At 43.3% G+C, this 22428-nt stretch overlaps 1 protein-coding gene across 1 annotated transcript; it reads left to right on the forward strand.

Moving 5' to 3' along the window:
• The first annotated feature begins 1891 nt into the window (after window positions 1-1891).
• On the forward strand, window positions 1892-10315 carry atg4c (autophagy related 4C, cysteine peptidase). Its single transcript, XM_064331920.1, has 10 exons — window positions 1892-2521; window positions 2950-3033; window positions 3170-3400; window positions 4887-5211; window positions 5590-5660; window positions 6466-6617; window positions 6975-7053; window positions 7746-7822; window positions 8313-8432; window positions 8923-10315. Exons 1-10 carry the CDS (start codon window positions 2446-2448, stop codon window positions 9088-9090), a joined length of 1383 nt encoding a protein of 460 aa, XP_064187990.1. The 5' UTR covers window positions 1892-2445; the 3' UTR covers window positions 9091-10315.
• The last annotated feature ends 12113 nt before the right edge of the window (window positions 10316-22428 follow it).

A 22428-nucleotide genomic window follows, 5' to 3' on the forward strand; every position in this document is an offset into this window, starting at 1 on the left:
TCAACAGAGATGTAGAAAAAAGGATCCTTGAAAGTTCCAGAGACTTGTAGAATCGATGCCAAGGCATATTGTAGCTGTTCTGGTGGCTCGTGGTGACCCAACACCTTACTAAGACACACTATGTTGGTTTTTCCTGTTTCTCTGAAGTTTATCCCAAGAATGTGCCAAGACAAAAATAAAAAAACCAGAAGATAGCAGAATACTCCAAAAAGACCAGGGATGAAATGTAGAATTCTAGACTTAGATGCAGGGCTCAGATGCCAACTTCCAAGTTACTAAAAGAAAGGTCTACATTTTATTGAGTTCAAAGGGGACACACGCACCCTCTCTCCTAGCCCATGCTTAATTATGGATCAAGGGAGGATCCAGGCAGTACTGATTTCTTCCCTTTTCTATATTATTATTGCTTCAGGTCAATCTACAATACAACACATCTTTTTAAGGTAATAGGGAAATTAACCCTCTCCTAGTGAGCATTATGGTGACATAAAGGATTTTGAGATCTTTGTGTGAGTAACAGCTTTGCTAATATTGAAATGTCTATCTATGTGGAGAGACTAGATCAGGTAATTAAACCAAGTTACAAAGCCAGTAGTCACACTCTGACTCCTGTTTTATTCTGGTATAGGCTGACACAGAATCTCCAAAATAGTGCAGTATAGGTATATTAACCAATTTTAAGGTATGAAATCTTAATAAGAGGTATATCAGCATGAGGTTTTCTAGGCCACCCCATTCACACATATACACCCATACCCATGCACACACGTTTACACCTCAAATGGCAACCCAACTCTCTCTCTCTCTTTGTGTCTTATTTCTAGGCCAGGCTGATCAAGGCTATTGAAGTTTCCTAGGGCCCGTAACTGGTGAATTAGACAAGGAGGTCTGCAGTGATGCTATCGAGTCAGCATGGACCAAAATTCCAATGGAATATTTCCTACATATACATATACATATACATATACATATATATGTGTGTGTGTGTGTGTGTGATACACAGAGCTATTCTTTTGTTATGCAACTGAAATTTATGCATGTATATTGTGAATGATGCTTTGGCTATTCATAACATTTACGAATATTTGACTTATTTATTACAGTTAAGGGTCGTTGTACATTAACTGGCCACATCCAGGATGAAATGGCTTGGTAAAATTTCCATTTTCCTTATATTTTATTGAGGTTAAGGTCAATGGTGGTAATCTTTTAAAGTTAACAAAGCTGTAAAAGTTGACAACACTACAGCAATATTACAAAGGATGAATGCATTAACTAAAATGCAAGTGTGATGCTTCAAGATTTATGTTAAGCCCAGTACATTTTGACAAGATGAGACTTCAGTTGTTATCAAAAGGTAATGAGCGACTTAATATACTAAGGTTGGCTGACAAATCAAAATGCATAGTTGTTGTAGGCAGTGGTGGGGCATTCACCATGGAAAGCAAGGGAAATAATGACTTAAAAATAAATAAAACTAAAATAAAAACTAAATGTGTTCTCAAAGTTAAACAGGAACATGACTAAATAAAACTAAATTGGAAAGTGGAATTGAAACTAAAGCAGAAATAAAACTTAATTTGAAAAAACCACGAAAGTATAAAAACTTTGCTCGCTACTCTCCTGATAAGGGTTGCCTACGAGAGGTGAATAACTGCACCACTGAGCACCATGCCCAAGCATTAAGCACCAATATCCAAAAACCCTCTAATAATTACGAACAGTAATTTTCATTAAAATAATTTGTAATGGATAACAAGAAGGTTTTTTATTCATTTATTGTGGACGGCCCTGTTTTTGGAGTGCATTTAGAAGTCCCCAATTAGATGCTGGTATTGCCATTTTCCAGCGACAGCATTTGTGACCGCGTCTGGACGCAATTACCGCGAGACTGGTGTTCTTCCTCAAAACCAAAACAGTAAGGTAGTACAGACAGTACGTAACGATAGCAAGCTAACTAGAGAGCAAGCTATACCTATACTAGTCACGGTTTAAATATTAAATCGCGACGCTGTTTTAAAATATCATGTATTAAAACGTAGCCAAATGCGTAATAATACGCACAAATAATCTTATTTTGTATGTTTTGGTGAGAAAACGTTAACTAGCTAACGTTAGCCAGCTAGCTAACTTCGCTAGATTGGCTACCTAGCTGAGCTGTTTTCAAATATCAGTGTCTGCTGACTTCGCTGATGACTTTGAATAACTTGCATATGTAGCTGTGCAGATAGCAACCTAAATATTTAGCTAGCGAGCTTGTTGGAAATGTTACTTAGCTGCCTGGCTAACATTACAAATCAGTTTTGGTAGAACTTAGCTAACCCAATACAGAAATTAAACAGAAAAACCAACACACTAACTTAGCTACTGCGTTGTTGTTTAGCAAGAGTTGACTGTTTTTCAGTCACAGAAAGCTGGGATGGGTTCTGTTTCTTTGTGGTCAAAATGGAGAATAAGGAGACAGACGAGGTTGAGAAATTAAAAACAAAATTCATGTCAGCTTGGCACAATGTGAAATACAGTAAGTAGCTATCGATAGCTTGATACATTTGATAACACTTGAGATATGGCCACAGAATGTGTTTTTAATGATAGTTAACGTGATTTCCTCTTTCCGATAGGCGATAGTAGTTTATCGTCTTAAGCGCTAGAGTGGCATTGTGCAACAGTGATGTCAATGATATAAAAGAGGCTCTCAATCGTAAGGTTGTGTGGCGTAGAGGAATGTCCCGAAAACTGATAAAAATCAAAGTGCATAGTTTTACACTGACAGTAAGATGTACGTCTCCCGGCAGTTCACCTTGGCAGGGGTGAACGTTTTTTGTTCTTATCTTAGGCTGATTTATGGAACCACTGCGATCTTACCTCGGTGACATTACCTTGGTGTTATGTACCGTGATGTTGTGGACAACCAGTGTACTAATGTGCAACTTATGTTATATTTTTTAGGTTGGGTTCTTAAATCAAAGACATGCTTTAGCAGAAATTCTCCAGTTTTCATACTGGGAAAATGTTACCACTTCAAGGCTGAAGGTAAACATATAAGCTTGGTATTTTCCACGGATACTTGTGTTTTTCAATGAGTCGGCTTCTCACATAGCAAAAGATGGACTAGTTTCATATTTTTTTTGCATGGAGGGATGGTTATGGTGATTTTTCCTCCATTTAGATGCAGAGAGCCCCTTGGCGAGCAGCGGCAGTTACATTGATGGGGATCTTGTCACCGCTGACGTGGAGGCGTTCCGCAGGGACTTTGCGTCCCGCATCTGGCTGACCTACAGGGAGGAGTTTCCCGCCCTGCGCGGCTCTGCCCTCACCTCGGACTGCGGCTGGGGCTGCGCTCTCCGAGCGGGGCAGATGATGTTAGCGCAAGCCCTGCTCCTCCACTTCCTGGGCAGAGGTTAGTTTCAGCTTCTGTCAGATTTGATCACTCTGTCTGGTTGTCTCATTTTCATAACTGTTATTTTTCATAACCCAGGTGTTTGGCCTTTGGTTCTTCTCTCTGGTCGTTAGTTTTCATCATGGCTGTGTTCCCTCCGTATTTTTCATTGCCACCCCTTGTCGGTTTATTTAACCAGTTGTTACACCACGCGCCTGGAAATACTGGGATGTGCAACACTGGATAGGCTACATGTATGGGAACATGCTATTGCCCCATAATATAATTCTATGAAATCGAAAGTAGTATTTGAAACTTAAAATGTATGATTATTAGAAACCTAAAATGAAAAAAAAGAAAGATTGAAGTTCCTCAACTGTAAAGGGCGATTAAATGTAGAAAAAAATTTTTTTTACTGAATTTAAGTGCTCTTGAACTCATCTCACACTTGGCTAAGTACTACTTGTTTCACAGAGGACAGTTTGGTGGTTTAGTTTGGTAGTTTGGTTTTTAAATCATGTTAGCTCGTTTTCAGTTTTCTGGGGCAAACTGAGGTCATTGGACATCTTGCTGACCATAAGATGAGAAGGAGAGAAATCAGATTTACATCAGGGTTTATGCAGTCATTTGGAAAACAATATTCAAGCATTAACTTGTTCTTCATTTGAATCTGAAATATGCCATTAATGAAATCTTTGTCTATAAAATAACTAATGGCCTCTTAAAGATATTTATTGATCAATTAGTTTCTGACACTTTGCAAGGTCATAATATTTAAACCTTACAACCACGTCCTACAACTTTTACTACTCTGGGCACGCCCACCTCAACCCTTCTGAGTGCCCACTCTGTTTGTAAGGCTAAAGTGCTGTAAAATTGAAATACTGGAAATTCTGGGCTTTGTAATTGGACTTTTAATAGCATATGTGCTTATGGGAAATTTGCAGTCTCATGTCGAAGTCCTCTTTCCATGAAATATCAGTTTGAAGCAACTTATTTCAGGACTTCTGAAAGACACATTTTTGGTGGTCCTCCTGGTGGACTATAGAAGATTCTGCTTTAACGAGGCATTCTGAGTGGTTTAAAAAAACATGGTGTTGAAATTGAATCTGCATTCATTTATTTCATTATTTCATTTCATTGTTATCAAAATGTGTCTCTACTTTCAGTCGTTTGTTTTATCAGTGCTGTAGCAATCGCACCTTGGCAATTTTTATGAGGCGGTCTTTGTCTTTTTTTCCACATCATTCCCCATGGCTGTAATCTTTGGATTTTTATGCCTCTGTAAATATTAAATTACTATCGATTGCACAGTGAAGCTTCACAAAGCACAGTTGCATTTGAATCACGTTTCATCAGTGATCGACTGATTTAAAAATAAAGGCATTCCTATCACGGTGAAACATTTAATTGCTTTAAGCAAATCATTAGTGTAGCGGTTGCAAACTCCACCCATCGATATTAATATCTGCTCAGAAATGGAATGTTTGTCTTTGGGGTTTTTTAGACTGGACGTGGTCGGAGTCCCTGAACCTGCCGACGCTGGACACGGAGTCGTGGACCAGCAGCGTGGCGCGGAAGCTGGTGGCTTCCCTGGAGGCGTCGCTGCCGGGAGAGAGGCCCCCCGGCCCGGACCCCCGCCCCCTGGCGCAGGCCCGAGCACAGGAGGCCCACGTCCACCAGGGGGAGGCGTACCACCGCACGGTGCTCTCCTGGTTCGGGGACAGCCCCGCCGCGCAGCTGGGCATGCACAGGCTGGTGGAGCACGGCCGGTCGTCCGGGAAACAGGCCGGGGACTGGTACGGGCCCTCTGTGGTGGCGCACATTCTGAGGTCAGAGTCTGAGAGGAGCGTTTCTGAACGCGCCCTCTAATATTAATCATTGTATTAACTGATGCAATGAATATTAATCTGGTATTGCTATTATAGTGTATTGTTCAGCGTAGTTCAGCTGAGTAGACTGGGATAGGATGCTTCTGTCAAAGCTGTGAGAAGTAATTATAGGGCAGTCTGAGATATTTAAAGCTTTCATTCATTTACCCTGTCCTGCCCAGCTGTCCTCAAACTGCACGGTTCAGTTATAAAAGCTTGTGCGCTTCTAAGATGTAAACACAACCCCAAAAGCGCACAGTCCAATTCCTTCTTTCTTTCCTAATAAGCCGGAGAGCGATGTGGGCAGGTCTGATTGCGGGTCTCTCTGTTCCCCCTTAGAAAAGCCGTGGAGGAGGCAGCAGACCCTGAATTGCGAGGCATAACCGTTTACGTTGCTCAGGATTGCACAGGTATGAAAAATGAGTCTCTTCCCAGCAGCGAGTCTGGGCACCGCGCCCAGCGTGACCTCTCGCTGGAAATCGCGGAGGAAAACGGAGCGCCCGGCGCGGTTAGACGTGGCCGGGGCGCGGCGGGGTGCCGGCCACTCGCGCCCGCGTTTTGATTAAAGTCGTTCTCCTCGATAACGGGCGAAAGGTAGATGTCTTTTTTCCGTTCCCGCCGCCGCTCTTGTTTTTCGCGCGGGGGGCCCGGAACTCCTGACGCTGTCAGAGCAGCTCTTGCGACGGCGAAGACGAGGGACCCGGAGTCCTGCGGCGGAGTGTAGTTGTAATGAAGAGCTGAACTGGCTGCTGGAGCTCTGCCGGTCTCTGTCCTCTCGTCTCGCCGTGAACACGGCCTTCTTACGTCAGAGACACAAAGCATGCAGATACTGCCTGTCATTGCCAGAGAGCGTGTCTCACCGAAGGTGTCTTTGGTACAGAATAGATTGTGGCCTGGAAAAGCACCTCTGAATCATGAGAAATTATGTAAAAAAAAAAAGTAACTATACTGGAATTTTAAATACATCTTCCTTCTTTCTGAACGGAGACATTAACATCCTGTCCAGAGATAATATTTGCTAAAATGTTCATGAAATGTAAAAGGTTCATGTTCGTGTCTTTTGGCCGCTGGGGGCATCGGTAGGGCGTGGGGTGAGGCGAGCGGGTAATCCCCGTTCCTCCGAGCGAGCCCTCGCCGCGCCCCCCGCGCCCGGCCGCGCCCCCGGGGACAGACGGGTAACCCGGGCGCGACCTCTCTCCTATTGATCATTTCCAGTCTACTGTGCCGATGTTATCGATAGCCACGGGCAGCGGGATCAACAGAGGCCGGACGCCGGCGCGGGGGCGGGGGGCCGAGCCGTCATCATCCTCGTCCCCGTCAGACTCGGGGGCGAGAAGACCAACCCGGAGTACTTTGACTTTGTCAAGGTAAACGCCCCCTGGATCTCTCCCTGCACACACAAAGTCTGCAGAAATGCTCCGTTTCGCAATGCCGTGACTGTAACCCAGCCCTGCGGGAGAATACTTGGAAAAATAGATTTTTAAAAAAAATCTGCGTTTGCTATGTACCGTATTTAAATGCCGCCACTTATTTGTGAAGCTTTGACCGTAAGTGAATAAATCCAAACCGGACTCATTGGTCCACAAGGCAGCTCATGTTGATTTATGGAGTAGGTCAGAGCCAAGGTACAGTGTAACACAACCGGCTGTAGCCGGTATGAAAGGTCCTGCGATGTGATGGTGTGATGTGATGCTCATGTGATTGACTTTCTCCTCTTTCATAAGGGCATTCTAAGTCTGGAGTACTGTGTAGGCATTATTGGGGGGAAGCCCAAGCAAGCCTACTACTTTGTGGGATTTCAAGGTTAGTGTTGCGGGGAATGATATCGCTTTGCATAATGTCCCTTTTTTGCGTAAAGAGACAAAGTAAGTTAATGCATTCGCATTTGTGGAGCGGCGCGTTTGTGGTTGAAACAGCGCTTATTTTATTTTCTCTGACCCATCAAAGCCGTGCCCATTCATCACGGCTAAGCCGCCCTAGTTGTAGACGTCGCTGATTTTCATAAGGCGCATGCATAAATTTCATCTCGGCCAAAGTGAGCCACTCTCCATCACCTTCAGGAGCTGGGAAGAACCTTCAGTTGTACATCTTGGCAGTCAATATTTACACATTTACATTTTACCAATTTGAAATACAGCGTTAGATGATGTCTAAATGACAAGCAATACATTCTCACTGCCAGGCCAGTCTACCAGCAGGCATTTGTCATATGCAAATCTGGGAATATAATTGCGTGTTTGTAAAAGTAATTTTCCCACACAAAAATTAAATGACAGCCCCTTTGCGGTATAAAAAATGTGCTTGTACAGCCGTATTTGATTATGCACACTTTAATCCGTCCCAGAAGGAGAAAAAAGATCCTTAAGAAGTGCATTTGAGTGGAGAGCAGCGCACAGTAGCCGGGGAGTCCGAGCTGCTCTGCATAGAAATTGGAGGATACGCATTCTAATAATCAGATGTTTTTGAATAACTTGTCTTTTGTTTTGTCCTTGCAGATGACAGCTTGATTTACATGGATCCTCATTACTGTCAGTCTTTTGTGGATGTCAGCACAAGCGATTTCCCTCTAGAGGTAATGCGAAATTACAAAGAGCTGACCGTGTTTTTAGTAATGTGAATTTAATAGTTTCTGTTAGTACTTACGGGTGTGAATCTAAATCAGGCTGTACTCAATTACTGAATAGAGACTGCGGCAGTATTTTCCGTGTTGACTGGTAAGGTTGATGCAACATTAGGGTAGTGATTTTAACAGTCACCGCGTTTAATAATATTTATCTTTAGTATGTTACAGTTTTGGACAAAAGCTTATTTTTACATGCACTATACATGTTCAAACGTACTGTACACAGTTACTTGGCAGACATAATTTTGCGCATTCTTCACAGTGATTTTAATTTAGCAGATAAAATGTGAACCTGCCAAACATGTTTTAAAGAAATGTTTTGAGTCTAACTCATCAACCAAAATTAAACGGCCTGAAATGGTTTCTTACGACCATTGGTCTTTGTTATTATATTTGCATAAAATTAAGGAGCACACTTAAAATATTATTTCCTGTTTAGTCCTTCCATTGCCCATCGCCAAAGAAGATGCCCTTCAGTAAAATGGACCCAAGCTGCACAATAGGGTTTTACTCCAGAAGCGTTCAGGACTTTGAGAAAATCAGTGAAGAACTGGCAAAGGTTGGTTAAAGGCGGTACGATGGAAAGTAATGTAGTGTCTGCTGCAAAATAGTTTCAAACAATGAATGGAATAGGCAGAAACAATTGAAGATGGAACATTAACCATTGTATGCCTATAAATGTTTTAACCAGCAGGTGGCACTATTTAGCTGTAAATCTGAAAATTTTCTGCCATCCTCCTCCTGCATTTGATGATTTGGTGCAAGTTGCTTTGCAAATTTTATTTCAGGAATCTTTCCATTAACGTTTCATAAAATGTTTTGTTCTTAATATCAGTGGAATAATTTTATTGACTGCAGTTGACCAGTCTTTAACCGTAAGTGAAAATTAGCGATAAAAACAGTGCTGAGTAAGGTTGTCCACGGACGGACTGCGCGCTGTTTTTTATGCTGTCTGATCACTTTCTGAGGAACGGTGCCGCTGCAGTAAATTACTTCTGGGAGAAACACGCGGCTCAGTGTTTTTCCCCCGTTTTATTTGTGTGTGTCAGGTCCTGAGGCCATCGGCGAAAGAGAAATACCCGGCGTTCACCTTTATGAAAGGTCACGGACAGGATTATGACCTCTCGGGTCCGCCGGCCCTCCAGCGCAAAGAGCGGCCCTTCCCAGGAGCCTCGAGGAGGCCGGGAGCCATGGCGGGAGACTTCGTGTTGCTGTGAGAACGCCAAGGTCAGACGGCAATTTCAGGATGCGGGCGGAAGGGAAAAGTGCTGGCCACACTCAATTCCTCCGACACGTGTCCAAACCTGCGCTCGCTTCCACCGGCGCCCGGGTCGCACACACATTTCAAAACTAGCAGTATTTTTTCGGATGGAACGTTACTGAGAAATAGGTGTAATTCATTCACTGTGTTTTTGTTTGTTTTCGGTCTGAGGAGAGATGCACCGTAATTAGACCGCGATGGCGGTCGGCAGCAGACAGGAAGTGCGGTCGTACGGTGTTAACGCCCCGTTGCGTTGGTACAAGGAAAGGACGAGGTGTCTTCGCACAGTGGAACTGCAGCACTCAACCAAAAGCCTCTGCCCTCATGACTGTGACGAGGGTGCCCTATTGCAGACGGAAGCCACTAGAACACCAGAGGAATTCACTGTGATTGTAGTGCATGGCCTTGAACAGGAAAACACATTCGCACTGAACGTGGTTTGAGTATCATTTTAAGACTTGCGAAAGTCTTATTGTGTTTCCTTTTTATGCAGTGTCATTTGTTAAAATCATACTGTGTTTTTATGCAAACTGAGATGCGTCTCAAGGTAGAATCTCCCAAGTGATTCTTGAAAAATGCATTTCGTTCTACTCAAAAAGAGATTAAGTACACTATGTGGTCTAGTTATCCGGTCAACTTAATGTTCTTCGGAGCATTTTGACTGAAAAATGGTCTTTATGTAAAAAAGAAAGAAAAACATTTCAATATATGTTAAAACTGTTTGTCATTTTAGGTAAAAAAAAAAAAAAAGGTTAATCCCCTAACATGTTGATGTCTAATAACCCCCGCCTGTTCTACAGTACACTATATCAGAATCACTCCAACAAATGTTACACCAGTAAACTGGTTTAAGCATAGCATTTTTCATATATAGCTAACTAACACCATTTTGATTGTTGAATAATGCCAGATGAATTCACTAACATTAAGCGTTTCTTCTGAAGCTTCTGCATTGAGGGAATGTGATATAAGAATGCTTATGGTTTCAAACCCAGCACTGTGGAAGTGTGTCTTAGGTCCAACAGTAACGCACATTTTCTGTTTGCCTCCACAAATGCTCATCTGGCACAGCGCAGCTGTGCATAAAAATCATTTCTGTTCAGTTGTAACGTGAATATCGACTGCCGCGCTGCCGTGCACTTGGGTACAATAAAGTGAGACACTTACGGTGTTGGATGTGATATCTGTGTTTTACGTTATTTGCCTCGCCTGATTCTGAGTTTGAGGTGATTCTTAAAAATTTATTTATTTGGCTCGTCCTCAGCAGGAGACGCAGGGTTCAATCGCATGTTAAAGCCTGTATGGCTCGGCTCAAACGCGCTAAATGAAAACTAATCGCATGTGCTAACCGTTCCTGCACTCCATTAAGCAGACACGGAGAAATGCGACTCTGTTTAACACAACTGGCAATTGTGTCCGGAACGGAGGAGAGGAAAATGCCCGTGTGAAGAATGCGGCGTTGCCATGGTTAATTTCTCCGTTTGAGCAATGCTCGGCCTGTTTTCATGTCAAATACAAATTCTTGTATTAATAGGAGCGCGGCCTCGAATTAGGCGCCCGTTTGGGAAAAAGTTACCCCTCGGACGGGACGGGCGGGGGGGAAGAATCGCCCGTCTGTTCGCACCCCCCCGCCCCCCTTTCCCCTGGTATCGCGAGCGAGAGAGCGGCGGGGGGGACATAATGGGATCATTTAGGGTTTTTCGGCGCTTCGCCTGTGATCAGTAAATTCATACGGGTCTGTTTTTAGGACGCGGGCTAGCGCGGGGTGCAGGGGACATTAGGAATGCGCAACGCGCCGGCGTGTTTGGGGGTGGGGGGGGGGGTTCTGTCAGCTCCACATGAAAGGCTGCTTGTGCTGGGGGGCGCGGGGGGCTGTGAGGGCCGCAGTGTTGGGCCCGTATTTACAGGCATGTATGAATATTTGATTAATGAGTCACGGTCTCCGGGGAAATGCAATAACCCGCGCGCGGTACAAAGCCGGCCCCCGTCCCCGTTAACGCAGCTGCCAATAGTGTCATTGACATCGCGGATTCCTAAAAATCTCATCTGCGCCGCCGAGCCAATTCCTGGGATAAAAGGGGAATCTGTGAGAGGCATCGTTCTGTCCGCGGCTCGCGCCTGTTAGCCGCTCAATAAAGTTTTTTTTTTTCCCGTCCCGCAGGAAATAGGTTGTGACGTAAAGCGCGGCGCGGGCTCGCTTTTACAGGTTCCACACCGACGGGACGGCGTTGGGACCGCAGCCGGAGCAGCCGGAGCAGCCGGAGCAGCCGGAGCCTCCGCGCTCTGTGCGTGAACTGCACCTGCTCACACCACGAGCCTTTGTGTGTCATCTTTACTGTACACGACTGCAGAGGATACTGTTACCCGTTTCCATTCAAAAAAAGGAATGGAGTCATGCCAGAGACATGTCACTTTCACATAACCACCTCTCCAACTGCTGCACTGCCTTACCCAAAGCGCAGATCTGTGATTAAAGCCTGCACTGAGCGTTATGAGAGACACTCATCTATTCAAAAATGCTGTGGTGCTAGAGCCATCTTTACATATTGCATATTGCACTTTAACCTTTGCATCGGATAAGCAAAGCCAGCTGTATCATTCATGTGGACCAGGTTTAATGAGTGCACGCTAAATATCTTGGATCTATCTTCAACCACAGTATTTTCGGCTGCCGGTTTTGCGGATGCATGACACCAGTTCTTCGCACGAGACACGCATTCAGCATGCGCCGTGCACACCGCTTAGGTTAGGTTTCTGTGTGTGTATGTAGACGCACACGTACATTAGATACGCATGCTGAAACCAAGGCCTTGCTCACTGCCACTTTTGAGGTGTTACAGTATGGCTGCCGCGCATTTTTCTGGTGTCTGGGATTGTCTTTTGGATGCGTGACAAGTGCTCGGATGTGAAGACGTGATTCGGGAGCAGCAGCCCCCCAGAAGTGAGGCGTGTGGCGTGAAAGCCGCGCTCTGCTCAGAGAGCGGAGATTGGTTTCACACCAGGTGCTGCAGCAATTGATTTACATTCATTCCCCTCTCAAGTATTCGGTGCATCCTCAAACAGGTACCACTCCTTGAAATCTCATCTTGGCGTGATCGTCGACGGCTAAATATATCCGCTGGGAGACGGCGGAGCGTAAATACTGCCCGCGTGTCTGCATTCCCGTCCTTTCGTCTTGCCCTTCATCGCTCCCGCTCGAGACGCGTCGCGCTGGAACATCGCCGTTTCCCCCCCCCCCCCCAGACGTGATTGTAACCGGGGTCACAGTGCAGTCACATTTCCCTGGATAATCTGGGGTCTGGGGTGCACGGACGCTTCACCTGCAAACCGTGGCGACCGAATGAACGTTACTGGATTTAGTCTTTAGACTTTTTGCAGGGAGGTTTTGGGCGCTGACCGGTGTGGACGGGCTCGGCGGCATGTCGTCACGGTGCCTCGTCACTGACGGGGTGGAAGGCGTCCATGTTGGCATTTGCATGACTTTTAGGGTGTGGCCCCTTTAATTTCCCTCTCCGGTGACGGGAAACGCCGCCGCACTGCCAGCCCTTCGCCGCCGGGTGTCTCCTGGGCCGCGCGGCGGGAGCCCGGCTCCCTGGTTCTCCTGTCCTCTCAGGCGCGGCCGGCCCTGTCACCTTCTACTAACCGCACGTATCCGGGGAGACGAGGAAAGCGGGGGGCAGTCGCCTGCGCCAGCGCCGTCAGGTCGGTCCCCTGCTCGGACAGGGAGGCTTCGCCGCCGCGCCCGCCCGCCGCCCGAGCACGGGGACACGCTCCGCCCCCTCGGAACCCCGCGCGGCTCCTGGGGTTTTTACGGTCCCGCGGGAGGCACATCTCTGCCCGCTTAGTATTCCGCCACACCTTTCCCCCCGCCGCGCCGCCGCCGCGTGTAAAACTCCCCGCTGCCCGCTCCTCCTCAGGGCCCCAATCCATTACTGCCGGCTTTATAACGAAGCCGCAGTAAAACCCCCAGTAATTAAAGGGGATTCGACAGTAATTGCTACAGTGAATCAACTTAATCAGCACCTGCATTAAAGAGTCAACCTGATGTTACAATCTAACCTTTTTAATACCCAGGAAATTAGAATTATAAAAAATTATATTCCTGATAATCATTTAGTTTTTTAAATACTTTTGCGATGAGCGGACCGTCGTCCAGTGCAAATGTGAGAGGGGGGTCAGCAGGGGAGCGTAAGCGCCGGTCGCTGCGGGGTCAGCGGGAAATGCCACGGGTGCGAGGGCGGCGAAATGTCACTGGCGGAAGTTGGCGCCCGTCCGCCAGCGCCGCTTATTTACGCACACGAGTGCAGAGAGCGTCGAATCGAAGGAGAGCGAGGACGCAGGAGCGCGCGTCGGGCGGCTTGTGTACGGTGCGGTCTCGTAAAATAGCAACATGCTGAAATGGAAACGCTCATGTGCTCGAGACTTACAGCTGCAGCAAAAAGCACCCGCCCCTCTGAAATATATATACCTAATATACATATATACCTAATGTACGATAAATGAACGTTTAAGGTGATTCAGTACCTTGTGTGAGTCCATTAATATGCAGCACTAAAAATATATATTTTGAAACATGTTTTGGATTCCTCTTCTTGTTAGAAAGGCTAATTGGATTCATATCTAATCCAGTATATCTGGAGTCTTCATCTAGCTGTGGGTTTTGGTGTGTGCAAGGACAATTCCTATAGTCTCTTTATTTAAATACAAATATGCGGGTTTAGCTAAGCATACTATGGCAGTCAGGGCCTGGTAATCCATACGTAAATGTCTTGAAAGGCACACGAAGGTTAGATCTATCTAACACTCTCTGGTATGTTTACAATTGTTGACTATTTTTCCATTTGATTGGCATCTAAGGTCACTGCTGTCAGCGATAAGCAGAAAATACAGTTCCTTCTCAGTGAAATCCATTTTTCACTGTTGTAAAACATAGTTTAGTCTATCTATTAAATGGGTCAAAATGTTTTTGAGAAAAATGTGCACAAAAACTTGTAGTGAAGAACATTATACTTTATATTTGCATAATAATTGTATTAGCATGTGGAATTTAGTACATGGTCCACAGCCCCTATTGAATGAATTGTGATTTAGTAATAAATTATTTTCACATTTACTCATTTAAATGCAGTAATACAGGAAGCATTGGTAATAAGCCACAAAATAAACCACAGCCCTTTGCGATTGTTAAATTAAATGCCAAGATTTGTCAAATTTATTGATCGGTTGACGTGACGAGCTCTGACGGATGGCTAATGCCGTCTCCATGGATTTCGGGGAGCTCTCTAAATGTGCAATGAGGGAGTGTGAGGAGGCCACGCGGTATGAATAGACCCCATTGTTGGGGGGGGGGGGTGATGTCCTGGAGCAATGGACTCCCTGTCCACGCTGTCTCTCCCTCTCCCTCTTTCTCACTCTCTCTCTCTCCTTCTCTCTCTCTGAGCTATGTACAGATGGGCCTCTGACAGGCCTACAGCTGTTCTCCTAATTGTTCATTAAGTGTTCTATTGATTCCCTGAATCCGAGTACATGTGTCTTTCAGACCCCTGCTCTTGTGTGAAGCGGCAGGCGCGCGCATCCTGGCCGACGTGACAGAGGCCGCTCGAGCCCTCAGCGCGGGCTGCCAGTTTCAATAGCGCGCCCCGCTCTCTGAGGGGAGGCCCGGCACCGCACGCAGCTCTGCGATAGCTGGTTAGCTTTTATTTTATAAACTTCTTGCATCAATCAATTAAAGTGCCAGCAGCAGCGGCGGCGGCGGCGGGGAAAAAAATGTTTAATTCCTTGTTAAGCGAGCCCGGATTGCACCTGGCTGATCGTGTGTGAGTCTATCAGCGCTTGATACCTGATTACCAGTTCAGCCTTATGTAGAGCTCCTCTGTGGTGGAAGATAACAGAGAGAGAGAGAGAGAGAGAGAGAGGTGTTCTCATTCGACTCTGGCGTCGCCTTGTAGCAATTTTTTAAAAGACAAGATCATCTCCAATTGTGGATTATGGCAGTCAGGCAGACTCTTCCCCTGGCTGATCCAGTTTTAATCTAAAGACAGAACAGATAAAAACATGCAGATCTGGAGCAGGGGTATAAATCTTCTGGGAAACAAACAGACACAGATGAAACTGTAAAAGTTATTTAAATTCCCAGCCGGACAGATTTATTCATCTGGCATTTTAAGTGCATTGCGCGCAGTGAAGTCTTAACACAGATCCCTTTGACAAAGTCATTCTTTGCTATTTCACTCTTCTGATAAACATAAATCTAAAAGTAACATAGTCATTTGTCTTTGTTGTTCAGCAAATATGCAATACACACAAAGCACATTTTTAAAACCAAATTATTGTGATTACAAAGAAAGTAATTGAAATATGTTTCGCGATAACACAAGCTAAAGTAAAAGTGAAATGGATGTCGGCAAATAATCAGCTTGTTTATTGTGAGCCCTTGTTGTGGGTTTTGATTAAGCAGCTCACAGTGTAGTTTTATAATTGGACTCAGTGCTTCAGTAGCTGAAGTTGTACTCTGTTGCCGTGGCGATCTCTTGTTTCTTTTGTGAGGAAAGTGTGTAGCAGTAGAGTGGAGTGATAATGTCCCGTGTAAAACACAGTCGTTCGTTTTTGCCTCAGCTCTGTGTGAGCCTCCAGGACCCCAGTCGATACCACACGGCGTAGTGACTCATCATCTCAGAACAGCCTGTGTGTGCTGTGTGTGGCACGCACTTCTTTCTGACAGGTGAGGGAGCGCATTTAAATTGCAGTGCGGTGTGTACATTGTGAGTGTTCACATGGCTTAGCTTGACTGCAGCACTAAAGGAAACACAAAGGTTGCAATTTAAAGAAGACAAGGAAAAACCTTGGCGTCTTAATAAATATATTGCAGTTAAATTTTTTTTTTAGATACTGTTGTCAGATACCCACATCAATTTGAATTTACAGTCCTCACAAAAGTTCCACTTTTCCCCTTATATACCCTAGGATCAAAGAAAAACCCCAAAGCATCAGAGAAAGACACAACCACAATGAAACAATAGTAACATCAATATCCCTGCTTGTGTTATCAAACCAGGTTAACCTTTGTAGCACAGCTGGCCGCTGTCTCCTAGGTAACTTGCATTGCCTACTGTTTACTTTTGAATGGTGTTCCAACATCTTTATTCAGCGCCCACTGTACCACACCAGCATTGACACCAATGATGTCATGGGGAACACCAAATATCATTACACTGTATACGGAAAACCTAAGGTTTACATAATGCTCTTTCAGCTCTGTAAATGATTGCAACTGTTCAGTATTGGGGCAATAGCACTGTCTCTTTATCAACTCCCTGTCAGCACTGTAAACACAGTCTGTTTAGGGGGTCTCCTAATTAGGTTTGTGACATGATGAAGTACCATTTGGTTCTGCTCTTGGTCTTCATAAAATGACACATTCATATTGCCCAATGTCAATCCAGTGCTAGTGCCTACCTGTATTGTATTATGGCACAAATGCAAATTGAAACTGAGTTTCCACATATTAATGAGGAATGGATGAGCACAGAGGTCAATTTATGAAGGTTGATCATCTTACTGGCGGTAATTCCATTTTATATGACCACAATATTATCATTCTTCCTTACAATTTTGATTTTATTCACATATGTACATTTAAGAAACAAACATTGAACTCAGACAAGCTTATGAATGAAGTGTGTGTGTGTGTGTGTGTGTTTGCATTCATACCCTTGATAAATTGTAGCAAAATATGGTTTAACAAGAAATTCAACTTAGCAATACATTTTTGATTAAATAAATTGATATCATGCATACAGTATTCTAGTGCTACTAAAACTGCAGAACATGTATTAAAATTAAAATAAAAAACTAGTAAAATGTGTTTGCAACCTCAAAATCAGTATGTAGTGAGTCCCCTTTTGAGGCATGCAAAGATATGGCCTGTCATGGCATTCCCAGGAGATTCCCAGAGATTCTCTACCTTCATTTTTCTGGTTCTCACTTGTGAATTGAATTCCTGATTCTGAACCACAAATGTTCTATTCGATGTTGAATGCTGGTCAGGCCAGAATATTAATACAGTCTAGCCGTTTCCTTGTAGGCTTTTAGGGGACATTACCCAGGATTACCCTTTTGAAGCGAGCTTGAGCTTCTAGAGGTAAACTTCAACATTTGGCAAGATGGAAGAAACCTTTGAATCAGTTGGCCTAATTTTAGATTAGGACAACAGGGCCAGAATATGTAACCAAACCTCTGAGCAAAACTGATCTGCATATATATTTTATAGATGGGATGACATTTGTCTCAACATGAATTTCACCTTTTGCATTACCAATATACTCTTCTTATGAAAATGTCCATAAAGATTTCTTTTCAGCTTGGACCACAAAATAAGGTCACAAGTGCCGTTTGACCAGTTAGTGTTGCTTCTTTACCTGTTTTGGCTTGCTTTTATAACCAAATTCATGCAGTTTATTTTTCTTAAAAATCTAGATTTTTTGCTGGTCAGTTTTGATTTTGCCTGTCCAATATTACTTCTTACATCTGTGTAACAAATTGCAATTACAAGATTAAGTTATGAGTAAATGTTACATTTTAAAAACATTTTGGAATTACTTGCAAAACATGGTGTTGTGCAGTCATGCATGTCATGATTTCCTCCATTGTGGATCTGGAGAGTGCAGACAAGCACGTGCTCTCCTCCGCAGCATGCAGTTTTGCTGCCGCTGCTTCATTTCAGACCACGGCCGGCGAGTTGGGCTTGCACAGACATGAGTCGGAGGAAGATTCTTCATATGCAGCTGAACAGACCAATCGCATGCCCCCAGCTGACCAGTGGAAGGCGCTGCTGTGGGATGAGACAAGGCCATCCAAGCCAACTGGAAGCCTTGTATCGCTGTGTGGCCGCTGGCCACAGTCAACACTGGCACCAGACTGTGGGGCTCCTCCATGGAACAGTGCCTTAACTGGATGAGCCTCTTCACATTTTTTGGAATGTATAATATATGTAAGCACTATAATATTCTGCATGTGCTCTGTTTATATAACTGTGAGTGCTCTTCATCCCAATTTTTACATTTCTAAAAGGTATTTATATGCAGGCACAATCATATTCTAAATATTATGGTTGCTTGGATGTATTATGCGTATCCACTCCACAGGTAATGTCATATACCCTCTATTATCTCTGTAACAGTGCACTCACAGATGTATATTTATATATGAGATAATCCTTGGTGATAATTAATGGTCTTTTATAAGCACTACATAAATATGAATAAATGCTTTTGTCTATGAATCGGTGTCTGTTGTGTCACCACTAATGCAGCAATTGACATATCCATGGCTTACCAAGTGACACACACTATTTGCCTTTTTCAGCTTAGACATAAGCATTTATGAATGCTTATGTAGTGCTCATGTAGAGTAATATAGCTCTTTTGAAGAATCATAGAAAGTGCTACCTTGTATGATACAGATGACTGCCATTGGTGACGGTGATAAATGCTATTAATTTCTTTGCATTTCCTTCAATGGAGAACATCATTCTCTTATTCTCTTTATGCAGTTTATCCCCCAATAATAATTCCTACTTATGAAATTGCCTCTATTTTCAGGTGCGGACCAGAAATGTGTATTTTTAAGGCATGTTGAGTAGTTCTCCACCCGGCCCACGTGCTTAACGCGGTGATGTGCCCTAACGCACAGTTTGTATAAACTCGGTAGAACGAGTCGGTGGCGACCGAGTCCCAGTAGGCAAAGCGTTACTGATCGTAGGGTCCCCCAGAGAGGCTTTCATTACGCTCTTCCCCATCTGAGCGTTCAGCAGGGCGCTTATGGCCTGCCTGCGTCAGCCGCGTCGTTCGCACCATCCCCCGGCTTAGCACCCGCGCGGCTCCGTTAGCGCAGTGCTGCTAGTAAGCGCCAGCTGAATGCACACATTTCGATGGACGCACTCGCAGGTGCGCACAATCCCAGACTGAGGATGCTGCAGAAAATATATACGGGCCTGCAGTTATGCCTGCTTGTCCTATGTTGGAGTGGCAAAAAAAATGCATTTGATTTGCTATTGCAGTCATGAATGTAACCTAATTTTGACGCTTATGTAAATTGTATTAGAAGTAATCTCAATTGAAGCGCTGAACTGCCAATTATTTTTATTTTTATTTTTTTGTAAGCACGTGAAATAATTCATTCAAAACATTTGCCCATGATTCAGATATCATAAAGTGAATTGTAAGGCAATAACACAAAAGGTAAACTGACTGTCTGCGGTGTAAATTGTGATTGAGCGTACTGTTTGCTTTGAATTGTTTGGCTAATAGTATTGTACAGATATAATGAGGTCATGAGCCTGAGTAAATATCCCTGGTTCTCTGTGCATGTTGTGGCTGACGGGGGCGAAGCTTTCGGTTTCCTCCGTGCTGTAGCCTTTGTTAAAGGCGAGGCGCGGGTCCTCCCGTTGGCTGTAGTTGGAGCTCCGTTCTGCTTTTTAAACACCCCCCGGTTAAGCAAGGTGGAAAAAACAATGTATCTGCAATGCTGAGTAAGTGGGCTGATTAGACGTGATCTTGGAACCTGCGAGTGCTACTGTTTACTAACATTTCAATTTCTATGGCTCATCTATTAGGCTGCGAATAAAAAGGTTAGAGGGGTGTTGGGATTGTCTTTAACCTTGATGATATTTCCAGTGAGGCAGCGTAATGGCTTCTAATTGCTTTAGTGAAGAGAACATGTTGACATTTCCTGTGTGCTTCAAGCTCGGTGCTTTAACCATTATGCTAATTCAACCATTATATATCTGGAGGTATTTATGGGACTGACACAAGTGATGTTGCAGGTAAAGGGCTGTGAAATGGTCTGTAAACAGAGGGAATTGATTCCAGGACCGAGGCGATAGTCGCGGGCGTTGAGCAGCGGAGTCCTGCCGTTTCTATCCGGCCTGTCAAATTGCCTACGACAGCGTCAGCGGGGCTGTCAGGCGCCATCAAAAAGGTGCCCAAACAACGCGCCAACGCCGCGCGCGTGTAAAAATGAGCTGGGGGTCAGAATCGATAGCGCTCCCTTCCCCGTTTGTGATGCACGTGCACACGCACGCGCGCACGCACCATGCATGAAAAAATGTGCACCCCCACCATAATGGGCCTAATGCTTACATATAAATATGTATATGTGGCCCCAATACTTTTTATTGGATATGAGTCAAAATTCCGTCATTAGAAATAATATGAAATAAATATCCTATTTTATGGTGGTACATATTTGTTTGTTTGTTTGTTTGTCTGTTGACTCATTTATACACAAATAAAACCGTTTTTAAAGGATAAAAGCACAGCCTTGGGCCCGACTCAGTGTGAATTAGTGAAGTGAAATGTGAGCTAGAATAAATAAAGAAGTGAAAGGGAGAAGGAAAGGGAAAGATCTTAACATAAATCCTTTTTTTAAATCTTTAAATAAAGGACAAGGCGGTTAAGAAAATAGAAAATCTAACAAAAATATAGTTTTGAGGGAAATATTAATGACTGTATGATTGTTGGGGAAGAAGATGTGAGTATTTCAGCTGGTGTTACACTGGATGGTAAGTTTCTCAGAGATACTGGGGTGGAATTTCAGGCAGGAAATATACTGATTAAAAAATGATTTCCTTCCATAGTTGTTCTTAAAGCTTGGGACATGATTGTCTTGACGTGTTATGGATCTGGTGAGTCGTTGTTTTCTCTCCGAGGTGTGTTGGTAATAAAGCACAGATTGTTTTTGGGAGAAGATTATTTTGAATTTCATAATGTAATTTCATTGCCAGTAAGGTGCAATCATTTTAAAATTGAGGGCATTCGAGTTCGGCAGTGCTATACAATGATGTGTCCAAGATGATATGGATGAAAGTGTTTTGTAAGCGTATGATCTTATAATGGGATCCAATACTTCTTTTGCTGTTGGAGATCATTTTGGTGGAGAGTAGGTAGGCTAGGGGAGAAAGAATAAGTCAGTATAAATAGCTGTAGGATATTGATTGAGTGAGGAAAAAATACAAGTAACAATTTTGTTTAATTGCTTTGTTAATTTTTTCATATATAACGCTAAATGTCTTTGGTAAAACCAAAGTATTTTTTATTTTAATTTTACAAAAATTGGTTCATTTACATTTAAGGATAAGGTGTTCGGGTGTAATGGAAATGGTTATGAGTTGAGTGAAAAAATCTACATTGAGTTATTACGTTTTTAGGAGTTTCATGAGGTGTTATTGTGCGATGTGTGCATAACTGCATCATCAGCATGCAGACAGTGAGGATTCAGGCAAGCTTTCATTTAAATATGAATGAAAGATAAGTTATCCCAGTATAGAACCTAGTTGGATTCCAGTGGCACAAGAAGACGGGTTTGATTGAATTGCACCTGTTTTTACAGACTTTTATTTCTTAGGCATGAAGGCGTTCAGGGAATACACCAAGAAGAATCAAAATCTTGTTATTGTTACAAAACAAGTGTATGATTGACCATGCCAAATGTTTTTCTGTCTTTGAAAATGGCTGCAGTAATTTGACTGTTATTGAGAGCAGTGTGTGCATGTTCAGTTAATAGTAAAACAGCACAAACAGTTGGGAGTTTGATATTTTTTCAATTGACAATTCAGAGAAATAAAACTGCATGTTAGTATTTGGATGGCAAAATTTAGGGGTAGGAGTTCATTCAAATCCTTTAGCTATTTCTTGAATGACGAGGTAAATAATCACTTAGGAAATTAGCGACAAGTTGATGTTTATTTGTTTATTTTTGAGTTTGCAGATTAATTGAGCTTAATCCAGATTAATTAAGTATTCACCAAAGATCTGTGACTGAATTTATTATTAGTAACCTTACCAATAGTAAGACTTTTTAACTTTAGGATCTCAGTAGAGCATTTATTTTTATTCATTTTGCGTGATAATCTGAGGAATAATATCTAACAATTTTTCTTTGGGCAAGTTTCCTTTGTTGATACAGCCGTTTGCATTTGTGAACTTCGTTTTTTTTTAAATACTCAATTGATGGCATCAATTGTTTAATAAAAGGCTGTAAGAATCATATCTTGGTTTTGAGATGTTTTTAGCTGAGCATTTACAATATCTGGTTTGCATGGATTACAGTATGGACAATACTGTCTATCTTTGCATGTGTTTTTTATATTTGCAGCATGAAGTATATTGTATTTTCTAACTGCATTCTTAGCAATTTATTAATTTCTATTGACATGAAAATGTGCCTAGCTACCAGGCACCTAAAATAATGTTTCTTATGAAAGCCAACATTAAAATGAAAATAATGTAATATTCTC

This window comes from Anguilla rostrata, chromosome 4, assembly GCF_018555375.3.
Source record: "Anguilla rostrata isolate EN2019 chromosome 4, ASM1855537v3, whole genome shotgun sequence".
NCBI lineage: Eukaryota > Metazoa > Chordata > Actinopteri > Anguilliformes > Anguillidae > Anguilla > Anguilla rostrata.

Bases quoted from the DNA above. Each gene is read 5' to 3' on its own strand.
- atg4c (XM_064331920.1), top strand. From the start codon at position 2,446: ATGGAGAATAAGGAGACAGACGAGGTTGAGAAATTAAAAACAAAATTC. The intron at 3,401-4,886 runs GTTAGTTTCAGC...GGGGTTTTTTAG, and splicing joins CCTCCACTTCCTGGGCAGAG to ACTGGACGTGGTCGGAGTCC. The intron at 7,054-7,745 runs GTTAGTGTTGCG...TTGTCCTTGCAG, and splicing joins CTACTTTGTGGGATTTCAAG to ATGACAGCTTGATTTACATG.